The sequence below is a fragment of the Bos indicus genome, chromosome 16 (genome assembly GCF_029378745.1).
Source record: "Bos indicus isolate NIAB-ARS_2022 breed Sahiwal x Tharparkar chromosome 16, NIAB-ARS_B.indTharparkar_mat_pri_1.0, whole genome shotgun sequence".
Lineage (NCBI taxonomy): Eukaryota > Metazoa > Chordata > Mammalia > Artiodactyla > Bovidae > Bos > Bos indicus.
The window spans coordinates 55304371-55329194 of record NC_091775.1 but is presented as its reverse complement, the minus strand read 5'-3'; the positions used below and the strand labels follow the sequence as shown (position 1 = coordinate 55329194).

The 24824-nt window shown below is 42.6% G+C and overlaps 1 protein-coding gene across 2 annotated transcripts; it reads left to right on the top strand.

The window, feature by feature from the left end:
- The first annotated feature begins 6232 nt into the window (after positions 1-6232).
- On the top strand, positions 6233-24099 carry LOC139176417 (PRAME family member 12-like). Of its 2 annotated transcripts, none has more exons than XM_070768474.1 (5): positions 6233-6296; positions 7326-7552; positions 8873-9192; positions 9626-10201; positions 23230-24099. In XM_070768474.1, the coding sequence occupies exons 3-5, from the start codon at positions 8906-8908 to the stop codon at positions 23801-23803; spliced, it is 1437 nt and encodes a 478-aa protein (XP_070624575.1). In that variant the 5' UTR covers positions 6233-6296; positions 7326-7552; positions 8873-8905; the 3' UTR covers positions 23804-24099. The 2 variants fall into 2 exon arrangements, with proteins under 2 accessions (XP_070624575.1, XP_070624576.1); XM_070768475.1 differs by having other exon boundaries at positions 6239-6296; positions 7326-7379.
- The last annotated feature ends 725 nt before the right edge of the window (positions 24100-24824 follow it).

Here is a 24824-nt window from a genome sequence, read left to right as displayed (position 1 = left end):
TGATTTTAGAGCCCAAAATAATAAAGTCTGACACTGTTTCCACTGTTTCCCCATCTATTTCCCATGAAGTGATGGGACTGGATGCCATGATCTTCGTTTTCTGAATGTTGAGCTTTAAGCCAACTTTTTCACTCTCCACTTTGACTTTCATCAAGAGGCTCTTAATGTTCCTCTTCACTTTCTGCCATAAGGGTGGTGTCATCTGCATATCTGAGGATATTGATATTTCTCCCGGCAATGTTGATTCCAGCTTGTGTTTCTTCCAGTCCAGCATTTCTCATGATGTACCCTGCATATAAGTTAAATAAGCAGGGTGACAATATACAGCCTTGACATACTCCTTTTCCTATTTGGAACCAGTCTTGTTCTATGCCCAGTTCTAACTGTTGCTTCCTGACCTGCATACAAATTTCTCAAGAGGCAGATCAGGTGGTCTGGTATTCCCATCTCTTTCAGAATTTTCCACAGTTTCTTGTGATTCTCACAGTCAAAGGCTTTGGCATAGTCAATAAAGCAGAAATAGATGTTTTTCTGGAACTCTCTTGCTTTTTCCATGGTCCAGAGGATGTTGGAAATTTGATCTCTGGTTCCTCTGCCTTTTCGAAAACCAGCTTGAACATCAGGAAGTTCACAGTTCACGTATTGCTGAAGCCTGGCTTGGAGAATTTTGAGCATTACTTTACTAGCGTGTGAGATGAGTGCAATTGTGCAGTAGTTTGAGCATTCTTTGGCATTGCCATTCTTTGGGATTGGAATGAAAACTGACCTTTTCCAGTCCTGTGGCCACTGCTGAGTTTTCCAAATTTGCTGGCATATTGAGTGCAGCACTTTCACAGCATCATCTTTCAGGATTTGAAATAGCTCAACTGGGGTTCCATCACCTCCATTAGCTTTGTTCGTAGTGATGCTTTCTAAGGCCCACTTGACTTCACATTCCAGGATGTCTGGCTCTAGGTCTGATTACACCATGGTGATTATCTGGGTCGTGAAGATCTTTTTGTACAGTTTTTCTGTGTATTCTTGCCACCTCTTCTTAATATCTTCTGCTTCTGTTAGGTCCATACCATTTCTGTCCTTTATAGAGCCCATCTTTGCATGAAATGTCCCCTTGGTATCTCTAATTTTCTTGAAGAGATCTCTAGTCTTTCCCATTCTGTTGTTTCCTCTATTTCTTTGCATTGATCGCTGAGGAAGGCTTTCTTATCTCTTCTTGCTATTCTTTGGAATAGCCATTTTGCTTTTTTGCATTTCTTTTCCATGGGGATGGTCTTCATCCCTGTCTCCTGTACAATGTCATGAACCTCATTCCATAGTTCATCAGGCACTCTATCTATCAGATCTAGGCCCTTAAATCTATTTCTCACTTCCACTGTATAATCATAAGGGATTTGATTTAGGTCATACCTGAATGGTCTAGTGGTTTTCCCTACTGTCTTCAATTTCAGTCTGAATTTGGCAATAAGGAGTTCATGATCTGAGCCACAGTCAGCTCCTGGTCTTGTTTTTGTTAACTGTTTTTGAGCTTCTCCATCCTTGGCTGCAAAGAACATAATCAATCTGATTTCGGTGTTGACCATCTGGTGATGTTCATGTGTAGAGGCTTCTCTTGTGTTGTTGGAAGAGGGTGTTTGCTATGACCAGTGCATTTTCTTGGCAAAACTCTATTAGTCTTTGCCCTGCTTCATTCCGTATTCCAAGGCCAAATTTGCCTGTTACTCCAGGTATTTCTTGACTTCCTACTTTTGCATTCCAGTCCCCTTTAACAAAAAGGACATCTTTTTTGGGTGTTAGTTCTAAAAGGTCTTGTAGGTCTTCATAGAACCATTCAACTTCAGCTTCTTCAGTGTTACTGGTTGGGGCATAGACTTGGATTACTGTGATATTGAATGGTTTGCCTTGGAAACGAAGAGATCATTCTGTCATTTTTGAGACTGCATCCAAGTACTGCATTTCGGACACTTTTGTTGACCATGATGGCTACTCCATTTCTTCTGAGGGACTCCTGCCTGCAGTAGTAGATATAATGGTCATCTGAGTTAAATTCACCCATTCCAGTCCATTTTAGTTCGCTGATTTCTAGAATATTGACATTCACTTTTGCCATCTCTTGTTTGACCACTTCCAATTTGCCTTGATTCATGGACCTGACATTCCAGGTTCCTAAGCAATATTTCTCTTTACAGCATCGGACCTTGCTTCTATCACCAGTCACATCCACAGCTGGGTATTTTTTTGCTTTGGCTCCATCCCTTCATTCTTTCTAGAGTTATTTCTCCACTGATCTCCAGTAGCATATTGGGCACCTACTGACCTGGGGAGTTCCTCTTTCAGTATCCTATCATTTTGCCTTTTCATACTGTCCATGGGCAAGAATCAATCTGATTTCGGTGTTGACCATCTGGTGATGTCCATGTAGAGAGTCTTCTCTTGTGTTGTTGGAAGAGGGTGTTTGTTATGACCAGAGCATTTTCTTGGCAAAACTCTATTAGTCTTTGCCCTGATTTGTTCCATATTCCAAGGCCAAATTTGCCTGTTACTCCAGGTGTTTCTTGACTTCCTACTTTTGCATTCCAGTCCCCTATAATGAAAAGGACATCTTTTTTGGGTGTTAGTTCTAAAAGGTCTTGTAGGTCTTCATAGAACCATTCAACTTCAGCTTCTTCAGTGTTACTGGTTGGGGCATAGACTAGGATTACTGTGATATTGAATAGTTTGCCTTGGAAACGAACAGAGATTATTCTGTCGTTTTTGAGATTGCATCCAAGTACTGCATTTCAGACTCTTTGTTGACCATTATCGCTACTCCATTTCAGATTGATTATATTCTTTGCAGCCAAAGATGGAGAAGCTCTACAGAGTCAGCAAAAACAAGACCAGGAGCTGACTGTAGCTCAGATTGTGAACTCCTTATTGCCAAATTCAGACTGAAATTGAAGACAGTAGGGAAAACCACTAGACCATTCAGGTATGACCTAAATCAAATCCCTTATGATTATACAGTGGAAGTGAGAAATAGATTTAAGGGCCTAGATCTGATAGAGTGCCTGATGAACTATGGAATGTGGTTCGTGACATTGTACAGGAGACAGGGATGAAGACCATCCCCATGGAAAAGAAATGCAAAAAAGCAAAATGGCTGTCTGGGGAGGCCTTACAAATAGCTGTGAAAAGAAGAGAAGCCAAAAGCAAAGGAAAAAAGGAAATATATAAACATCTGAATGCAGAGTTAAACATCTGAATGCAGAGTTCCAAAGAATAGCAAGAAGAGATGAGAAAGCCTTCTTCAGCGATCAATGCAAAGAAATAGAGGAAAACAACAGAATGGGAAAGACTAGAGATCTCTTTAAGAAAATCAGAGATACCAAAGGAACATTTCATGCAAAGATGGGCTCGATAAAGGACAGAAATGGTATGGACCTAACAGAAGCAGAAGATATTAAGAAGAGGTGGCAAGAATACACAGAAGAACTGTACAAAAAATATCTTCATGACCCAGATAATCACGATGGTGTGATCACTGACCTAGAGCCAGACATCCTGGAATGTGAAGTCAAGTGGGCCTTAGAAAGCATCACTATGAACAAAGCTAGTGGAGGTGATAGAATTCCAGTTAAGCTATTTCAAATCCTGAAAGATGATGCTGTGAAAGTGCTGCACTCAATATGCCAGCAAATTTGGAAAACTCAGCAGTGGCCACAGGACTGGAAAAGGTCAGTTTTCATTCCAATCCCAAAGAAAGGCAACACCAAAGATTGCTCAAACTATCGCACAATTGCACTCATCTCACACGCTAGTAAAGTAATGCTCAAAATTCTCCAAGCCAGGCTTCAGCAATATGTGAACCGTGAACTTCCTGATGTTCAAGCTGGTTTTAGAAAAGGCATAGGAACCAGAGATCAAATTTTCAACATCCTCTGGACCATGGAAAAAGCAAGAGAGTTCCAGAAAAACATCTATTTCTGCTTTATTGACTATGCCAAAGCCTTTGACTGTGAGAATCACAAGAAACTGTGGAAAATTCTGAAAGAGATGGGAATACCAGACCACCTGACTTGCCTCTTGAGAAATTTGTATGCAGGTCAGGAAGCAACAGTTAGAACTGGACATGGAACAACAGACTGGTTCCAAATAGGAAAAGGAGTACGTCAAGGCTGTATATTGTCACCCTGCTTATTTAACCTATATGCAGAGTACATCATGAGAAACACTGGACTGGAAAAAACACAACTGGAATCAAGATTGCCGGGAGAAATACCAATAACCTCAGATAAGCAGATGACACCACCCTTATGGCAGAAAGTGAAGAGGAACATAAAGAGCCACTTGATCAAAGTGAAAGTGGAGAGTGAAAAAGTTGGCTTAAAGCTCAACATTCAGAAAACGAAGATCATGGCATCTGGTCCCATCACTTCATGGGAAATAGGTGGGGAAACAGTGGAAACAGTGTCAGACTTTATTACTTTGGGCTCCAAAATCACTGCAGATGGTGACTGCAGCCCTGCAATTAAAAGCCCCTTACTCCTTGGAAGGAAAGTTATGACCATTCTAGATAGCATATTCAAAAGCAGAGACATTACTTTGTCAACAAAGGTCCGTCTAGTCAAGAATATGGTTTTTCCTGTGGTCATGTATGGATGTAAGAGTTGGACTGTGAAGAAGGCTGAGCGCCGAAGAATTGATGCTTTTGAACTGTGGTGTTGGAGAAGACTCTTGAGAGTCTCCTGGACTGCAAGGAGATCCAACCAGTCCATTCTGAAGGAGATCAGCCCTGGGATTTCTTTGGAAGGAATGATGCTAAAGTTGAAACTCCAGTACTTTGGCCATCTCATGCGAAGAGTTGTCTCACTGGAAAAGACTCTGATGCTGGGAGGGGTTGGGGGCAGGAGGAGAAGGGGACGACAGAGGATGAGATGGCTGGATGGCATCACTGACTCGATGGACGTGAGTCTGAGTGAACTCTGGGAGTTGGTGATGGACAGGGAGGCCTGGCGTGCTGGGATTCATGGGGTCTCAAAGAGTCGGACAAGACTGAGTGACTGATGTGATTTGATCTGATGGGCAAGAATACTGAAGTGGTTTGCCGTTCCCTTCTCCAGTGGACCACGTTCTGTCAGATCTCTCGACCATGACCCGCCCATCTTGGGTTGCCCCATGGGCATGGCTTAGTTTCATTGAGTTAGACAAGGCTGTGGTCCTAGTGTGATTAGATTGACTAGTCTTCTGTGAGTATGGTTTCAGTGTGTCTGCCCCCTGATGCTCTCTTGCAACACCTACCGTCTTACTTGGGTTTCTTTTACCTTGGACGCGGGGTATCTCTGCATGGCTGCTCCAGCAAAGCGCAGCCGCTGCTCCTTATCTTGGACGAGGGGTATCTCCTCACTGCCGCCCTTCCTGACCTTCACCATGGGATAGCTCCTCTAGGCCCTCCTGGGCCCACACAGCCACCACTCCTTTGACGTGGGGTTCGTCTTCCCAGCCGCCGCCCTTGACCTCGGACGCGGGGTAGCTCCTCCCAGCCGCCGCCCTTGACCTCGGACACGGGGTAGCTCCTCTCGGCAGTTCTTGCGCCGTCACAGCCTGGCACTCTCGGCCACTTCCCCTGACCTCGGACGTGGGGTAACTCCTCTTGGCTGCCGCCCTTCGGGCATGAGGTCCTCTGGGCTTCTGCCCCTGACCTCGGACGTGGGGTCGCTTCTCGCCCGTGCTTAGTGCGCCGGTCGCAGCCGCCCGCGCTTAGTGCGCCGGTCGCTCCCGAAGAATACAATACAATCATAATTTAAACTGTTTTGAGTCATTACAGGGTCCCTTTAGGAATGCCCTGGCTCCAGACTGCCTGAATCCTCCTTCACTACTCACTGTGATTTTGATCTGCTATCCATCAGAGAAGCCATGACTAAACCCTAGGGACCCAACCATATCCCCAAAAGCACTGCCTTTGCTCCCTTAACAGGCTCATGATCTGCTATTATTCCAACATGACATTGAAATCCTGAAGGAAGAGTTTGGGGTGAAGTAGAAAAACCTAGCTTTATTGCCTTGTTAGGCAAAGGTAGACACACCAGGCTTCTGCCTCAAAAACTATGATGTGTCTTAAACTCAGAGAACTTGATGAGAGTTTTGATAACAGTGAGTCAAAGGTTGGGTCTCTGATAAGATTAGGGTGTGTGCAGGGTCTAGGGTGTTCTGGTCTCCTAAACTTGATGAGCTTCTAAGGTCCCTTTAATCTTTCCTTAGGTGATTTCTTGCCTGATCCTCCCTTGATTAGCAACTGTTGGAATCCATCCCTGGGAACTCAGGTAAGCTCATGGAGGCTTAAGTTTTGCCTACAAGAAAGGGGAGACAGAAAGACCTCTGTGCTTGGGAGACCCACAGGGCCCCACTCAGTTTCAATTTCTCATTTAAAAATTTTAAAATGAAAGCAAATAATGTTTTCAAGCCAATTTGTGGTGATACCAAATTTCTGGGAGAGAACACCCTCAAAAGTGACACAGTTTCCTTTTAGTCACTCCCTTTAATTTACAAACACAACCCAGAGAAAAGGATTTAAATCTTCTTCTTCCCCAAGAGAGAGGAAAAGAAAGTTCATTTTACACTATTTGAGTTACATTTTCAGTTTTGAAATGCCCAGTTCCAACTACCTAGCCTCCACCCTTCTCAATGTGATTTTGAACTGATCTCCTTCAGAGAAGTCTTGACCTAAGATTGGAAAACCAATCACATCTCCCAAAGCACTTCCCTTTCCTTCCTGAATGGACTTCCCTGGTGGCTCAGATGGTAAAGTGTCTGCCTACAATGCGGGAGACCCGGGTTTGATCCCTGGGTTGGGAAGATTCCCCTGGAGAAGGAAATGGCAACCCACTCCAGTACCCTTGCCTGGAGAAATCCATGGATGGAGGAGCCTGGTGGGCCCCCAGTCCATGGGGCCGCAAAGAGTCAGACACGACTTCACTTTTCACTTTCCTTCCTGAATAGATTCCTGATCTCCATGTGTCACACAATATCTAAGTGACACTTGATAAGTGGATAGCTTATTTTACTTCTTTTCAGAACAACACTACTGTCTTTGTGAAGTAGCTTTAATTCTTGGACATTTTGATAATTTTTAATGCCAAAGATCCCCAGTGATGCTTTAAAGTTTCATCTTATCTGCTGTCACAAATCAATAACTCCTTCCTGGTTTCACACCCACAGCTACTACTACTGGTATTGGTAAAGCCCAATCAATGTTTCTAGAATGAACCTAGGAAGGAGCCTTTGACTTCAATAGCCCTCCCTCATTCTTTATCTTCCCTGAATGTAATCTGATTCCATTCATTCCTCTGCAGATTGACAAAGACTCAATCAGGATTAACCAGAGGGGCAGTGTGAAACATTATCAGGTATCATTTTCTGATTGGCTGTTTGTAGTAGGAAAGAATAAGATGTGATTAGAAAAGTCTATAAAAGCCCTCAGTACTAAAGAAAGGATACAGAATCTTCCAGCTCCAGAGGCACCACCTGGGCTCTCCATCATGTCTGAGATCTGAGTAGCCTGCCACCCACATCAGAGCTGGTGAGTTACGGACTATAGACACCTTCATTTTACCCATGATCAACTGGTGTTGAATGGTGGCATGCACCTTGGGATGGCAGGAGAGCTTTTAAAAAGTATTTCTTGAGACTTCCCTGGGGCTCCAGTGGTTAAGGTTCTGCTCTTCCACTGCAGGGGGAACTTGTTCAAGCTCTGGTCCAGGAACAAAGATCCTACAGGTGATGTGGCCAAAATGAATAAATAAAAATAAATGAATAAAAGTATATTTTCAGGTGTACTCATTTAAGGTTTTGGTTTGGCCTCTAAAGTAGTTTAGACTTAATCCCAAATATTTGGATTGGTGCTTTGGTTTATATCATTTTTAAATGTCTTAATCAAGCAGATGCCCCTTTTAATGAAAGATGTTTGCTTGGAATTTTATTTCCTGAAATTTAAAATATTTAATTTGTACACATACAGCATTCATTTTAGGGGTATCTCCTCACCTTTCCCACCCCAGTTAACTGTGGGAACTCAAGATGGAAGCTGTGTGGTCCACATGATGCTTTTATTCCCATACTTTTAAGGCTATAAGTGATATTTTAAGCATTTTTTTTCTGAAAGGATGAAGCTCAGCCTCCAGCTCCCAGTAACTACTCACCAGTGGAACATTATTAAGCAAAGCAGTGGATGAATCAGTGGTTGCATTTTTTCCCCCTCTACTTGTGACAGGCAACTGGCACTAAGGCACTTCTATCACCAGATCCAAGCCTGGTCTGCTCACTCTCACAACAGGCCAATAAATTCAAGAGATGAGAGACTAGGTGTTGAGGCAAGGAATATGACTTTTATTCAGAAAACAGCCTGACCAAGAAGATGGCAAACTAATGTCTCAAAATAACCATCTTGCTGGAGGCTGGGTGCCAGATTCTTTTATAGAATAGAGAGGAGGAGGAGTTGAGAAAGTAAAGTAGAAAGGCAATAATATCTTGCAAGTATCTCCTGGAATGTCCATCCTTGGGAAAGGGGTGTGTTAATCTCTTCATTCTTGCAGTCATTCACAGTTGGGTAGGGGCAAATTATCTCCCTGTGAGCTGAAAAAAGATGCTTTTAGTTTAGTCTTCAGGCAGAGGGCCAGGGTTCCCTGAAGCAGGCCATTATGTATGATTGTAATAACAAAAGCAACAGATTCAAGTCAATGAGAGAGATCTATTTTGGAGAGAGAATTGGCTCTTCCTGCAACAATTCCACCACCACTAGAGCAGTGGCCTTGGCCCTGAGTAGGTTCCTCTCAAGGGTGGGGAGAAACAAACTGAAGTGTGTTCCTGATTTGCCTGAAAAAAATGTCTTGTTCCTTGGAAGTACCCACAGGATTCCTTTTGGAACCAAGTCAGGATGAGTCTCCAGACCCGACCCAGACTCTTGAACCTGGCAGCAGTGAGCCTGCTGAGGGATGAGGCCTTGGCCATCACAGCTCTGGAGTATCTGCCCATCGAACTCTTCCCCCCACTCTTCATGGAAGCCTTCTGTGGGAGTCGAAGTGAGACCCTGAAGGCCATGGTGTATGCCTGGCCCTTTGTCCGTCTGCCTCTGGGGGGCCTGATGCAAAAGCCTCACTTGGGGACCTTACAAGCAGTTCTGGATGGTCTTGATATCCTGCTTGCCCAGAAAAATCATTCCAAGTAAGTCAAATCCAGGTAGCCCAGTAGGTTGCTAGACATCATGAAGAAACACTTGGGGTCATGAGAGTGAATGGTCAAAGGATGGACCAGAAACTTTTGATGATGCCAATGAAGACTCTCAGAGTCCTTGGCTATTGCTGAGCTCACTTTGGGGAAACGCCTCCTGGCAGTGAGAGGAGTGCCTAAGATGCCAGGAAACCTAAAAGAACATGCCTGACATCCTTCTAGTGATTCTTATGGGTACTGGAAGCAGAGACTGAGGAAGGATGGAAGGGGAAAAGCAGGAAGGTGAGGCAGAGAGGAAAGAAGAGGGCAAGGCTGTAGGAATGTCAAGTATAATCTCAGGTGGGAAGTCAGAGTGTAGCCTCAATTCCAAGTCTGTGGTTTTATTCTGTGGTTTCCTTCAAACAGCCAATCTGCTGTTTCCCCACAGGAGGTGCAAACTGCGGGTGCTGGATTTAAGGAATACTGGCCAGGACTTCTGGAAAATGTGGTCTGGATCAAGTGTCCATGTGTCCTCAAGCTCATCAATGACACCAATAGCTGAGGTCAGGTCAAGGACAGAGCAGCCCTTGGCTCCTTTAGAGGTGTTCATAGAACTGCATTTCAAGGAAAGTACCATAGATGACTTCCTCATCTACCTCATTAGGTGGGTGGAGCAGAGAAAAGCTTCCATACACCTGTGCTCTAATAAGCTGAAGATCGCTTCAATGTCCTTAGAAAATATTGTGCAGGTCCTGGGTATAGTGCAACTGGACTGTATTCAGGAAGTGGAAGTGAGTTGCATTTGGCATCTGTCCACTCTGGCCATGTTTGCTCCTTTCTTGGGCCAAATGAGTAATATACAGAGACTCCATCTCTCCCACATCCATGGGCTAGCATTTGAAGAGGAGGAAGAGTATCACCATGCTGTCCAAATTACCTCTCAGTTCCGCAGGTTGTACCACCTCCGGGATCTGTATTTGGAGACTCCCTCCTTCCTTGAAGGCTGCCTGAACCAGATGCTCAGGTGAGTGTGCACCACTGGCCTGGTAACAGTGTACCCAACACTAGAAAGTCAAAAGCACTCCTCCCTTTGATACTGTGATATCATCAGTTCAGTTCAGTTGCTCAGTCGTGTCTGACTCTTTGCGACCCCATGAATTGCGGCACACCAGGCCTCCCTGTCCATCATCAACTCCCGGAGTTCACCCAGACTCATGGGCATTGAGTCGGTGATGCCATCCAGTGTGATATCATATAACCACCCAAATCAAGGTAGCGGCCCAAACTAGGATGGAGGATATGGAAAGGGCCACTCTTTTAGGAAGATACAGACTAAGTGTTAGGATGTACGGGTAGTAGATATGTAATTTTTTCACTGGGCTTCCCAGGTGCCTCAGTGGGTATAGAACCTGCCTGCAGTGCAAGAGATACCGGAGATATGGGTTCGATTCCTAGGTCTGGAAGATCCACTGAAGGAAGGCATGGCAACCCACTCCAGTATCCTTGCCTGGAGAATGCCATGGACAGAGGAGCCTGGCCAGCTACAGTCCATAGGTTGCAAAGAGTTGGACACGACTGAAGCGACTGGGCACAGCACAATTTCTCCATTAGGAAGAGATATCTTTCCTAGATGACTTTGGAAAAATAGATAAGGGAAGGGGGACTTTGAAAAGGGAAATTTGCATTAGTCCTGAGCATTTCTTAATGAAAGTTCCATGCTCTCCAGTTTTGTGACTGCAAGGAACCTGTCTCAAATTCCAAGTCTGTAACAGGTTATCTTTTTATCCAGATAAGGTAATTAACATATAGTAAATGCATGATTCAGGAGATGATGATAATAGAGCAGGAGTCAAAAGAGATCTTAAAAATTGGTAGGTGCCTTACAAATAATGTAGGGATGTAAGTGAGCCACTGTGGACTGTTACTTCCAATGGATGTTGTAGGATCTTCCCCAAACTGATTCTCTATGCATATCACCCAGATGCCTTGAGATAAGGGTGTGTGTGCAAGCTCAGTCACTTCAGTTGTGCCTGGCTCTTTAAAACCCTAAGGACTATAACCTGCCAGGCTCCTCTATCCATGGGATTCTCAGGCATGAATATGGGGTGGGTTGCCATGCCCTTCTCCAGAGGATTTTCCCAACCCGGGATTGAATTCACCTCTCTTATGACTCCTGCACTGCAGGCTAATTTTTTACCCACTGAGCCACCTGGGAAAGCTGAGATAAGACTGCCTCAGGTCAAATCATGTGCCTAAGTAAGCTTGAATAGCAAGCACTTTGAGTAAGTCTCTTTAAAAAAAATTTTAATTTATTTATATTAATTGGAAGCAAATTACTTTACAATATTGTTGTGGTTTTTGCCATACATTGACATGAATAAGCCATGGGTGTACCTGTGTCCCCCATCCTGAACCCCCCTCCCACCTCCCCTCCCTATCCTGTCATCTCAGTGCACCAGCCCTGAGTATCCTGTCTCATGCATCGAACCTGGGCTGGTGATCTATTTCACATATGGTAATATACATGTTTCAAGGCTATTCTCTCAAATCATCCCATTCTTGCTTTCTCCCATAAAATCCAAAAGTCTGTTCTTTACATTTGTGTCTCTTTTGTTCATCGTTACCATCTTTCTAAATTCCACTCATATGCATTAATATACTGTATTGGTGTTTTTCTTTCTGACTTACTTCACTTTGTATAATAGGCTCCAGTTTCACACACCTCATTAAAACTGATTCAAATGCATTCTTTTTAAGAGCTGAGTACTATTCCATTGTGTATATGTACAACAGCTTTCTTATCCATTTGTCTGCTGATGGACATTTAGGTTGCTTCCGTGTCCTAGCTATTGTAAACAGTGCTGTGATGAACATTGGGGTATACAGGTCTCTTTCAATTCTGGTTTCCTCAGTGTGTATGCCTAGCAGTGGGATTGCTGGGTCATATGGCAGTTATATTTCCATTTATTTAAGGAATCTCCACACTGTTTTCCATAGTGGCTGTACCAGTGTGCATTCCCACCAACAGTGTAAGAGGGTTCCCTTTTCTCTGCACCTGTTCCAGTATTTATTTTTTGAAGACTTTTTTATAGCAGCCATTCTGACTGGTGTGAGATGGTGCCTCATTGTGGTTTTGATTTGCATTTCTCTGATAATGAGTGATGTTGAGCATTCTTTCATGTGTTTTTTATCCATCTGTATGTCTTCTTTGGAGAAATGTCTGTTTAGTTCTTTGGGCCATTTTTTGATTGTATCGTTTATTTTTCTGGAATTGAGCTGCAGGAGCTGCTTGTATATTTTTGAGATAAATTCTTTGTCAGTTGCTTCATTTGCTATTATTTTCTCCCATTCTGAAAGCTGTCTTTTAACCTTGCTTATAGCTTCCTTCATTGTGCAGAAGCTTTTAATTTTAATTAGGTCCCATTTGTTTATTTTTGCTTTTATTTCCAGTACTCTGGGGGGTAGGTCATAGAGGATCCTGCTGTGATTTATGTCAGAGACTGTTTTGCCTATGTTTCCTTCTAAGAGTTTTATAGTTTCTCATCTTACATTTAGATCTTTAATCTATTTTGATTTTATCTTCGTGTATGGTGTTAGAAAGTGTTCTAGTTTCATTCTTTTACAAGTGGTTGACCAGTTTTCCCAGCACCACTTTTTAAAGAGATTGTCTTTCTCCATTGTATATTCATGCCTCCTTTGTCAAAGATAAGGTGTCCATAGGTGCGTGGATTTTTCTCTGGGCTTTCTATTTTGTTCCATTGATCTATATTTCCATCTTTGTGCCAGTACCATACTGTCTTAATGACTGTGGCTTTGTATTATAGCCTGAAGTCAGGCAGGTTGATTCCTTCAGTTCCATTCTTCTTTCTCAAGATTGATTTGGCTATTTGAGTTTTTTGTATTTCCATACAAACTGTGAAATTATTTGTTCTAGTTCTTTGAAAAATACTGTTGATAGCTTGATAGGGATTGCATTGAATCTATAGATTGCTTTGGGTAGTATACTCATTTTCACTGTATTGATTCTTCCAATTCATGAACATGGTATATTTCTTCTATTTGTGTCATCTTTGATATCTTTCATCAGTGTTTTATAGCATTTATATATGGATCTTTTGTTTCTTTAGATAGATTTATTCCTAAGTATTTTATTCTTTTCGTTGCAATGGTGAATGGAATTGTTTCCTTAATTTCTCTTTCTGTTTTCTCATTGTTAGTGTATAGTAATGCAAGGGATTTCTGTTTGTTGATTTTATATCCTGCCACTTTACTATATTCATTGATTAGCTCTAGTAATTTTCTGGTGGTGTCTTTAGGGTTTTCTATGTAGAGGATCATGTCATCTGCAAACAGTAATAAGAGTTACTTCTTCTTTCCCAATCTGGATTCCTTTTATTTCTTTTTCTTCTCTGATTGCTGGGGCCAAAACTATGTTGAATAGTAGTGGTGAAAGTGGGCACCCTTGTCTTGTTCCTGACTTTAGGGGAAATGCTTTCAATTTTTCACCATTCAGGATAATGTTTACTGTGGGTTTATCATATATGGCTTTTAATATGTTGAGGTATGTTCCTTCTATGCCTGCTTTCTGGATGGTTTTTATCATAAATTGATGTTGAATTTTGTCAAAGGCTTTCTTTGCATCTATTGAGATAATCATATGGTTTTTATCTTTCAATTTGTTAATGTGGTGTATCACATTGATTGATTTGCGAATATTGAAGAATCCTTGCATTACTGGGATGCCCGCTTGGTCATGATGTATGATTTTTTAAAATGTGTTTTTGGATTCTGTTTGCTAGAATTTTGTTAAGGATTTTTGCATCTATGTTCATCAGTGATGTTGGCCTGTAGTTTTCTTTTTTTGTGACATCTTTGTCCAGTTTTGGTATTAGGGTGATGGTGGCCTCATAGAATGAGTTTGGAAGTTTACCTTCCTCTGCAATTTTCTGGAAGAGTTTGATTAAGATAGGTGTTAGCTCTTCTCTAAATTTTTGGTAGAATACACCTACAAAGCCGTCTGGTTCTGGGCTTTTGTTTGTTGGAAGATTTTTGATTAGAGTTTTGATTTCCATGCCTATGATGGGTCTGTCAAGATTTTCTATTTCTTCCTGGTTCAGTTTTGGAAGGTAATACTTTTCTAAGAATTCATCCATTTCTTCCAAGTTGTCCATTTTGTTGTCATATAGTTGCTGATAGTAGTCTCTAATGATCCTTTGTATTTCTGTGTTGTCTGTCATGATTTCTCCATTTTCATTTCTAGTTTTGTGGATTTGATTATTCTCCTTTTTTTCCTTGATGGATCTGGCTAATGGTTTGTCTATTTCATTTATCTTCTCAAAGAACCAGCTTTTAGTTTTGTTGATTTTTGCTATAGTCTCCTTTGTTTCTTTTTTATGTATTTCTGCCCTAGTTTCTATGATTTCTTTCCTTCTACTAACCCTGAGGTTCTTCATTTCTTCTTTTTCTAGTTGCTTTAAGTGTAAAATTAGGTTATTTATTTGCCTTTTATTTTGTTTTTTGAGGTAAGCTTGTATTGCTATGAACCTTCCCCTTAGCACTGCTTTTACTGAATCCCATAGGTTTTGGGTCGTGTTTTCATTTTCATTCATTTCTAAGCATATTTTGATTTCTTTTTAGATTTCTTCTGTGATTTGTTGATTATTCAGAAGCATGTTGTTTACCCTCCATATGTTTGTATTTTTATTAGTTTTTTTTTTCCCTGCAGTTGACATCTAATCTTACCGCATCGTGATCAGAAAAGATGCTTGAAATGATTCAATTTTTTGAATTTACCAAGGTTAGATTTATGGCCAAGGATGTGATCTGTCTTGGAGAATGTTCCATATGCACTTGAGAAAAAGGTGAAATTCGTTGTTTTGAGGTGAAATATCCTATAGATATCAATTAGGTCTACTTGGTCCATTGCATCATTTAAAGTTTGTGTTTCCTTGTCAATTTTATGTTTAGTTGATCTATCCATAGGTGTGAGTGGGGTATTAAAGTCTTCCACTATTACTGTGTTATTGTTAATTTCCTCTTTCATACTTGTTAGCATTTGCCTTACATATTGTGGTACTCCTATGTTGGGTGCATATATATTTATAATTTCCACAGTTTATTGTGATCCACACAGTCACAGGCTTTGGCATAATCAATAAAGCAGAAATAGATGTTTTTCTGGAACTCTCTTGCTTTTTCCATGATCCAGCAGATGTTGGCAATTTGATCTCTAGTTCCTCTGCCTTTTCTAAAACCAGCTTGAACATCTGGAAGTTCACGATTCACATATTGCTGAAGCCTGGCTTGTAGAATTTTGAGCATTACTTTAATAGCATGTGAGATGAGTGCAATTGTGCAGTAGTCTGAGCATTCTTTGGCATTGCCTTTCTTTGGGATTGGAATGAAAACTGACCTTTTCCAGTCCTGTGGCCACTGCTGAGTTTTCCAAATTTGCTGGCATATTGAGTGCAGCACTTTCACAGCATCATCTTTCAGGATTTGAAATAGCTCAACTGGGGTTCCATCACCTCCATTAGCTTTGTTCATAGTGATGCTTTCTAAGGCCCACTTGACTTCACATTCCAGGATGTCTGGCTCTAGATGAGTGATCACACCATCGTGATTATCTGGGTCATGAAGATCTTTTTTGTACAGTTTTTCTGTGTATTCTTGCCACCTCTTCTTAATATCTTCTGCATCTGTTAGGTCTATACCATTTCTGTCCTTTATTGAGCCCATCTTTGCGTGAAATGTTCCCTTGGTATCTCTAATTTTCTTGAAGAGATCTCTAGTCTTTCCCACTCTGTTGTTTTCCCCTATTTCTTTGAATTGATCACTGAGGAAGGCTTTCTTATCTCTTCTTGCTATTCTTTGGAACTCTGCATTCAGATGCTTATATCTTTCTTTTCTCCTTTGCTTTTCACTTCTCTTCTTTTCACAGCTATTTGTAAGGCCTCCACAGACAGCCATTTTGCATTTTTGCATTTCTTTTCCATGGGGATGGTCTTGATCCCTGTCTCCCTTACAGTGTCACGAACCTCAGTCCATAGTTCATCAGGCACTCTTATCTATCAGATCTAGTCCCTTAAATCTATTTCTCACTTCCACTGTATAGTCATAAGGGATGTGATTTAGGTCATACCTGAATGGTCTAGTGGTTTTCCCTACTGTCTTCAATTTCAGTCTGAATTTGGCAATAAGGAGTTCATGATCAGAGCCACAGTCAGCTCCTGGTCTTGTTTTTGCTGACTGTATAGAGCTTCTCCATCTGTGGCTGCAAAGAATATAATCAATCTGATTTCGGTGTTGACCATCTGGTGACGTCCATGTGCAGAGTCTTCTTTTGTGTTGTTGGAAGAAGGTGTTTGCTATGACCAGTGCATTTTCTTGGCAAAACTCTATTAGTCTTTGCCCTGCTTTGTTCCATATTCCAAGGCCAAATTTTCCTGTTATTCCAGGTGTTTCTTGACTTCCTACTTTTGCATTCCAGTCCCCTATAATGAAAAGGACATCTTTTTTGGTTGTTAGTTCTAAAAGGTCTTGTTGGTCTTCATAGAATTGTTCAACTTCAGCTTTTTCAGCGTTACTGGTTGGGGCATAGACTTGGATTACTGTGATATTGAATGGTTTGCCTTGGAAACGAACAGAGATTATTCTGTCGTTTTTGAGATTGCATCCAAGTACTGCATTTCGAACTCTTTTGTTGACCATGATGGCTACTCCATTTCTTCTAAGGGATTCCTGTCCCCAGTAGTAGATATAATGGTCATCTGAGTTAGATTCACCCATTCTGGTCCATTTTAGTTCACTGATTCCTAGAATGTCGACGTTCACTCTTGCCATCTCTTGTTTGACCACTTTCAATTTGCCTTGATTCATGAACCTAACATTCCAGGTTCCTATGCAATATTTCTCTTTACAGCATCGGACCTTGTTTCTATCACCAGTCATATCCACAACTGGGTATTATTTTTGCTTTGGCTCCATCCCTTCATTCTTTCTGGAGTTATTTCTCTACTGATCTCCAGTAGCATATTGGGCACCTACTGACCTGGGGAGTTTCTCTTTCAGTATCCTATCTTTTTGCCTGTTCATACTGTTCATGGGGTTCTCAAGGCAAGAATACTGAAGTGGTTTGCCATTCCTTCCTCCAGTGGACCACATTCTGTCACATCTCTCCACCATGACCCGCCTGTTTTGGGTTGCCCCATGGGCATGGCTTAGTTTCATTGAGTTAGACAAGGCTGTGGTCCTAGTGTGATTAGATTGACTAGTTTTCTGTGAGTATGGTTTCAGTGTGTCTGCCCTCTGATGCCCTCTTGCAACACCTACCGTCTTACTTGGGTTTCTCTTACCTTGGGAGTGGGATATCTCTTCACGGCTGCTCCAGCAAAGCACAGCCGCTGCTCCTTACCTTGGACGAGGGGTATCTCCTCACCGCTGCCCCCCCGACCTTGAACGTGGGATAGCTCCTCTAGGCCCTCCTGCACCCGTGAAGCCACCGCTGATTGGACATGGGGTTGCTCCTCCCGGCCACTGCCCTTGGCCTCGGGCGTGGGGTCGCTCCTCTCGGCTGCTCCTGCACTGTCACAGCCTGGCACTGTTGGCCGCCGCCCCTGACCTCGGACGTGGGGTAGCTCCTCCTGGCCGCCGCCCCTGACCTTGGACGTGGGGTAGCTTATCTCGGCCGTGCTATGTGCGCCAGTTGCGGCTGCCCATGCTATGCGCTATGATTTCAATAACCTCAGGTATACAGATGACACCACCTGTATGGCAGAAAGTGAAGAGGAACTAAAAAGCCTCTTGATGAAAGTGAAAGTGGAGAGTGAAAAAGTTAGCTTAAAGCTCCATTCAGAAAACAAAGATCATGGCATCTGGTCCCATCACTTCATGGCAAATAGATGGGGAAACAGTGAAAACAGTGTCAGACTTTATTTTTGGGGGCTCCAAAATCACTGCAGATGGTGACTGCAGCTATGAAATTAAAAGATGCTTACTCCTTGGAAAGAAAGTTTTGACCAACCTAGATAGCATATTGAAAAGCAGAGACATTACTTTGCCAACAAAGGTCTGGCTAGTCAAGGCTATGGTTTTTCCAGTGGTCATGTATAGATGTGAGAGTTGGACTGTAAAGAAAGCTGAGTGCTGAAGAATTGATGCTTTTGAACTGTGGTGTTGGAGAAGACTCTTGAGAGTCCCTTGGACTGCAAGGAGATCCAACCAGTCCATTCTGAAGGAGATCAGCCCTGGGATTTCTTTGGAAGGAATGATGCTAAAGCTGAAACTCCAGTACTTTGGCCACCTCATGCAAAGAGTTGACTCATTGGAAAAGACTCTGATGCTGGGTGGGATTGGGGGCAGGAGCAGAAAGGGACGACAGAGGATGAGATGGCTGGATGGCATCACTGACTCGATGGACGTGAGTCTGAGTGAACTCCGGGAGTTGGTAATGGACAGGGAGGCCTGGTGTGCTGCGATTCATGGGGTCGCAAAGAGTCGGACACGACTGAGGGACTGAACTGAACTGAACTGATATTTATTATTGTTATATCTTCTTCTTGGATTGATTCTTTCATCATTATGTAGTGTTGTCCTTTGTCTCTTTTCACAGCCTTTGTTTTAAAGTCTGTTTTATCTGATATCAGTATTGCTACTCCTGCTTTCTTTTGGTCTCTATTTGCATGGAATATCTTTCTCCAACCCTTCACTTTCAGTCCGTATGTGTCCCTTGTTTTGAGTTGGGTCTCTTGTAGGCAACATATATAGGGGTCTTATTTTTGTATCCATTCAGCCAGTCTTTGTCTTTTGGTTGGGGGATTCAACCAATTTACGTTTAACATAATTATTGATAAGTATGATCCTGTCGCCATTTACTTTATTGTTTTGGGTTTGAGTTTATACACCCTTTTTGTGTTTCCTGTCTAGAGAAGATCCTTTAGCATTTGTTGGAGAGCTGGTTTGGTGGTGCTGAATTCTCTCAGCTTTTGCTTGTCTGTAAAGCTTTTGATTTCTCCTTCATATTTGAATGAGATCTTTGCTGGGTACAGTAATCTGGGCTGTAGGTTATTTCCTTTTATCACTTTAAGTATGTCCTGCTATTCCCTCCTGGCCTGAAGAGTTTCTATTGAAAGATCAGCTGTTATCCTTATGGGAATCCCCTTGGGTGTTATTTGTTGCTTTCCCCTTGCTGCTTTTAATATTTGTTCTTTGTGTTTGATCTGTGTTAATTTTATTAATATGTGTCTTGGGGTGTTTCGCCTTAGGTTTATCCTGTTTGGGATTCTCTGGGTTTCTTGGACTTGGGTCGCTATTTCCTTCCCCATTTTAGGGAAGTTTTCAACTGCTCTCTCCTCAGGTATTTTCTCATGGCCTTTCTTTTTGTCTTCTTCTTCTGGGAGTCCTATGGTTTGAATGTTTGGGTGTTTACCATTGTCCCAGAGGTCTCTGAGGTTGTCCTCATTTCTTTTAGTTCTTTTTTCCTGTCTGTTTCCTTTATTTCCACCATTCTACCTTCCATTTCACTTATCCTATCTTCTGTCTCAGCTATTCTATTGTTGCTTCCCTCCAGAGTGCTTTTGATCTCAGTTATTGCATTATTCATTATTGATTGACTCTTTTTTATTTCTTCTAGGTCTTTGTTAAATATTTCTTGCATCTTCTCAATCCTTTTCTCTAGTCCATTTACCTGTAACTCCATTTTGTTTTCAAGATTTTGGATCATCTTTACTATCATTATTCTGAATTCTTTTCAGATAGACTCGCTATCTCCTCCTCTTTTGTTTGGTTTGGTGGGCATTTATCATGTTCCTTTACCTGCTGGATATTTTTCTGCCTTTTTATTTTGTTTAGATTGCTGTGTTTGGGGTGGCCTTTATGTATGCTGGAAGTTTGTGGTTCCTCTTTATTGTAGAGGTTGCTCCTTGTGAGTGGAATTGGACTAGTGGATTGTTAAGGTTTCCCATTTAGGGAAGCTTGTTGTTGGTGTTTTGGTGGGTGGAGTTGGATCTCTTCTCTCTGGAGTGCAATGAAGTGTCCAGTAGTGAGCTTTGAAGTGTCTATGTCTTTGGTGTGACTTTGGGCAGCCTATATTTTAACTCTCAGGGCTCTGTTCCTGCATTGCTGGAGAATTAGCATGGCACTGTCTTGCTCTGGAACTTGTTGGCTCTTGGGTGGAGCTTGGTTTCAGTGCAGATAAGGAGGCTTTCGGATGAGCTCTTGTAGATTAATGTTCCCTCAAGTCAGGAGTTTTCTGGTGTTGTCAAGTTTTGGATTTAAGCCTCCTGCCTCTGGCTTTCAGTCTTATTCTTACAGTAGCCTCAAGACTTCTCCATCTATACAGCACAGATGATAAATCATCTAGGTTAATGGTGAAAAGATTCTGCACAGTGAGGGACACCCAGAGAGGTTCACAGAGTTACACAAAGAAGAGAAGAGGAAGGAGGGAGATAGAGGTGACCAGGAGGAGAAGAGGGGGAGTCAAAAGGGGAGAGACCAGTCTAGCCAGTAATCAGTTCTCTTATGTGTTCTCCACAGCGAAGAACACCCAGAGAAATTCACAGAGTTAAGTAGAGAAGAGAAGGAGGAGGGAGGAGAAAGAGGTGACCCGGGGGAGAAAAGGGAGAGTCAAAAGGGGAGAGAGCAACCAATTCAGTGATCATATCCCTAAGTAAAAATGGGTACTGAAGATAGATTCTTAAAGGTACAAAATTGATAACAAATACCAAAAAGCAAAGCTTAAAAATCTAGAGTAGAGGTTAGACTCTCAAAGATACAATATTAAAAATACAAAGCAAAATCAATCACAAAAACTATAACAAATATATATGAAATTTGCTTTAAAAATAGGGTCTTTTGAAAAGTAATAGTAAGTTTTAAAAATGAAAATTAAAGGAGTAATAAAGAACTAAAAAATTAAAAAGTGATAATAGTGAGACTGTATCTAGGAATTTCTCTGGAGCTGTTGAGGGCAGTGTGGAGTCAGTTTAGTTTCAGATAGTTCCTTGTTCCAGCTTATACTTCTTCTCAAGGTCTATAGGCCCCTTCCAATGCTTAGTCAATGCTAACTACAGGGTTTTAATCTGTTGCACCTGTCACTTCCAGGGCGGGTCTCTCTTCTTTATTTTGGCTTCTTCTGTTTGCAAGTCTCTTCAGTTTCTAATTTCCACCCTGGCACAAGGGGGCGAAGGTGATCATTTATTTAGGCTCACTTGTTCAGTTGGGATATGGGGAGGGAGAAACACTGTAAACAAATATCACTGGCGTGTGTGGGGAATTTGCAGTGTATGGACGACACTGGGTTTGCCTCAGCTCACCACAGCCTGTGCTTTCTACACTGCTCAGGCTCCAGGTTGCTCTATAGGGGAACTGTCCTAAGTGGGCCCTGGGTTTTGTGCACTTCTGAGGGCTAAACTGCTCAGGTTCAGGTTCTCAAGTATGCCGCAAAGGCACAGATTCAGGTGGGCGTGTGTTTTGTGCCCTTCCCAGGTCCAAGCAGCTCAGGCGACCAATGCTTGGTGAGTGCACTGTCCCGGGTGGCCAGTGTGTCTTAATCACCTCCCCGGTCCCTGCTCAGTTTCCTGGGTGCACTGCAAGAGCACCGTCTCAGGTGTGCCATGTGTCTCCTCTGGGGAGCTGATCTCTGGCTGAGACCCTCCTGGCAGATGTCAGTCATCCAGGATCCCAGGAAGACTTGGTTAGCAACTGGGAGCCTGCTCACAGTTTGGTGTAGGATGCCATCTCTGGGGCTGAAATTGCCCCTTGTCTTCTGACTCTGGCTGTTGCCCGCCTGCCTCTCTTCCTCTGGCGAGGGGATGGGCCGGTCCACAGCCAGCTAGCTCTCCTTTGGTGTTCGCTCAGCCCTGTGTTCTGTGAGTAGGCCAGGCTGCACCTTGGGTTAGAACTTTTCAAGGGAATGTACCTTCTCTCTCTCTCTTTTTTTTTTCTGTTTCTGGCTATCCCACAGTTTCAGTTGCTATCTCAAGTTAGCTCCCTCAGATTGTCCTCAGGGCATTCAGGCCCAGTCCTTACCCTAAGCATGCAGTCCACGCCTCCCTGTTCAGCCCCCACTCGGTGGTAGCGGATGCAAAATTCTGGGCTACTTCTCTGCTGGGAGTTGCAGTTAGGTGCATATTCAGTGTTATTTTTTTTTTCCGCCCTCTCGGTTATGCTGCCCTCTGAGATTCCAAAACTCCCCACAGACCTGCCAGTGAGAGGGTTTCCTGGTGTTTGGAAACTTGTCCTTCACGACTCCCTCCCCGGGACAGGTTTCCATCCCTCTTTTGTTTCTCTTTTTGTCTTTTATATTTTGTCCTACCTCCTTTCAAAGAGAATGGGCTGCCTTCCCGGGTGCCTGGTGTCCTCCAGCAGTGTTCAGAAGTTGGTTTGTGGAAGTTGCTTGGCATTCAAACAATCTTTTGATGAATTTGTGGGGGAGAGAGTGGTCTCCCTGTCCTATTGCTCTACAATCTTAGGACCGCCCCTTAAGTATGTCTCTTACGACCAAAATTCAGTGATGCTCATACTTTATTAGGGCTTCCTTAGTGGCTCAGATGGTAAAGAATCTGCCTGCAATGTGGGAGACCTGGGTTCGATCCCTGGGTTGGGAAGATCCCCTGGAGACAATCTCCACCACAGTATTCTTGCCTGGAGAATCCCCATGGACTGAGGAGCCTGGCAGGCTACAAACCATGTGGTCACAAAGAGTTGGACTTGACTGCAGTTAAGCACAGCACAGCACGTACTTGGTTGCAACAAGATGTCAGGCTCTCCTGAATTTGTTTTAGTCTATTCCATTATGTTTATTCATCCTCATAATGAAGTGGAATATGTTTTACTGTTCTTGACACCTAATGAAAGAGAGTATTTGAGACTGTATGTATTTAATCCAGTCACACAAGGAGGATGAAATGATTCTGGTTGAAATAAAATTGGGCATTCTGGGTTTGATCATTATCAGATGGTCAGACCACACTTGGCCTTGAACAGATCTTTTATCTCTTAACTTGAGGTTACAGTCCACCCCAGATTTTAAAAGACAGCTATTTTTCTCCCCAGGTGCCTGATGACTCCCTTGGATAACCTTGCTATAATTCACTCTCTCCTTACGGATTCAGACTTGACCCATCTGTCCCAATGTCCAAACATCAGTCAGCTAAAGAGCCTGGATCTGACTGGTGACCTCCTGACATACGCCAATGCTGAGCGCCTCTCAGTTCTGCTGGAGAAAGTTGCAGGCACACTTGAAAAACTGGACTTAAACATGTGTGGGATTAGTGACGTCCATCTTGAAGCCATCCTGCCTGCCCTGAGCCATTGCTTCCAGCTCAAGTCCTTCAGCATGTGTGGAAACCTCCTCTCCATGGCTATCATGGAGAAGATGCTGCGACACACCTCTGCACTGCCCAGTTTAAATAAAGAGCTGTATCCTGTACCTCAGGACAGTTTGCTCTCTAGGGGACTCCATCAACCACAGAGACTTGCACAGTGTCGGGCTGAACTGTTTGAGATTCTGAAGGATTTAGGACGTCCCAGGACCATTTGGATTAGCTCTATCTCCTGTCCACAGTGTGAAGGTCATGCATTCTATCATCCTGAGCCCATTATATACCAGGGAAATATCCTTGCCTAGTTGACTGCCTATATGACAAATTTTGTTGGATACTAAAAGCTAGTACAGAGTTGCATCATAAGGGAATAGAAACTCATGGTTTCAGATACCTTCTCAATGTGAATATGAGAAGAAAAAGTGATTCAGCAAAGGTGCAGGATTGCAGAGGGAAAAGTTGATTCTGAGAGGAAAAGGGGGCTTGGAGGACAAGTGTCCTAAAGAGCCAGAAAGATGAACCTAAATTCATTAGGTGGATTTGGAGCTTTTGACATATGAAGTTACCCATGGTTGGATGTTTCTAAAGATATGGTCAAAAATAAAGAGGCTCTCAGTGTAAACTTACTGCTGTTTCTCTGAGGTATTATTCAGTTTTCTCATTTTATACATCAGGAGTCTCCAGACGCTGATAAAAGATTAAGGCACTGAATTGTCTATGATATGAAACATTACCATTTAATCAAGTTCTGTATTCTTTCTGGGTTGTCTCTTCCCTTTGCACTTATTTCTGAGGCTGATCACTGGGTAATACACAGAAAGGGGAACATACTCAGTGTTCAATGAGCCATTGAAGAGCTCTTGGTAGGGCCCTCACTGCTGATTCAGATCATGATCCTGGACATGACCAGTCCTCATGCTTCTCCTGCTGTGTCCATAAGTCTCAGCCACTGCTGGGAAGGTTGGAGAATGCACAGGAGAGATTGGAGTTAACTCTCGGGATAGACATTCTGAGCCTCAGATCTCCTAGGCTACTTGCTTATAGATCAGACCAAGGATAAAAATTACTTTGACAAGTAGGGATTGTTAACTTGGTAATAAAAAACTAACAGAAACTAGTTATACACGGTTAGTACAAAAGTTAGTACAAGGAAAGAAATCTTAAAGATGAGAGCAGAAATAAATGAGATAGAAATGAAAACAATAAAAGAGATCAGTGAGTTTTGTTTTTTATATCAATGAGACTAAAAACTGATAGCAAAATTGATAAACCTTTATCCAGACTTATCAAGAAAAAGAGGGAGAGGACTCATATCAATAAAATTAG

Excerpts from the sequence above, each read along its gene's own strand:
- LOC139176417 (XM_070768474.1), top strand. The coding sequence starts at position 8,906 with ATGAGTCTCCAGACCCGACCCAGACTCTTGAACCTGGCAGCAGTGAGC. Across the intron at positions 9,193-9,625 it reads GCCCAGAAAAATCATTCCAA|GAGGTGCAAACTGCGGGTGC; the intron begins GTAAGTCAAATC and ends GTTTCCCCACAG. Across the intron at positions 10,202-23,229 it reads TGCCTGAACCAGATGCTCAG|GTGCCTGATGACTCCCTTGG; the intron begins GTGAGTGTGCAC and ends TTTTCTCCCCAG.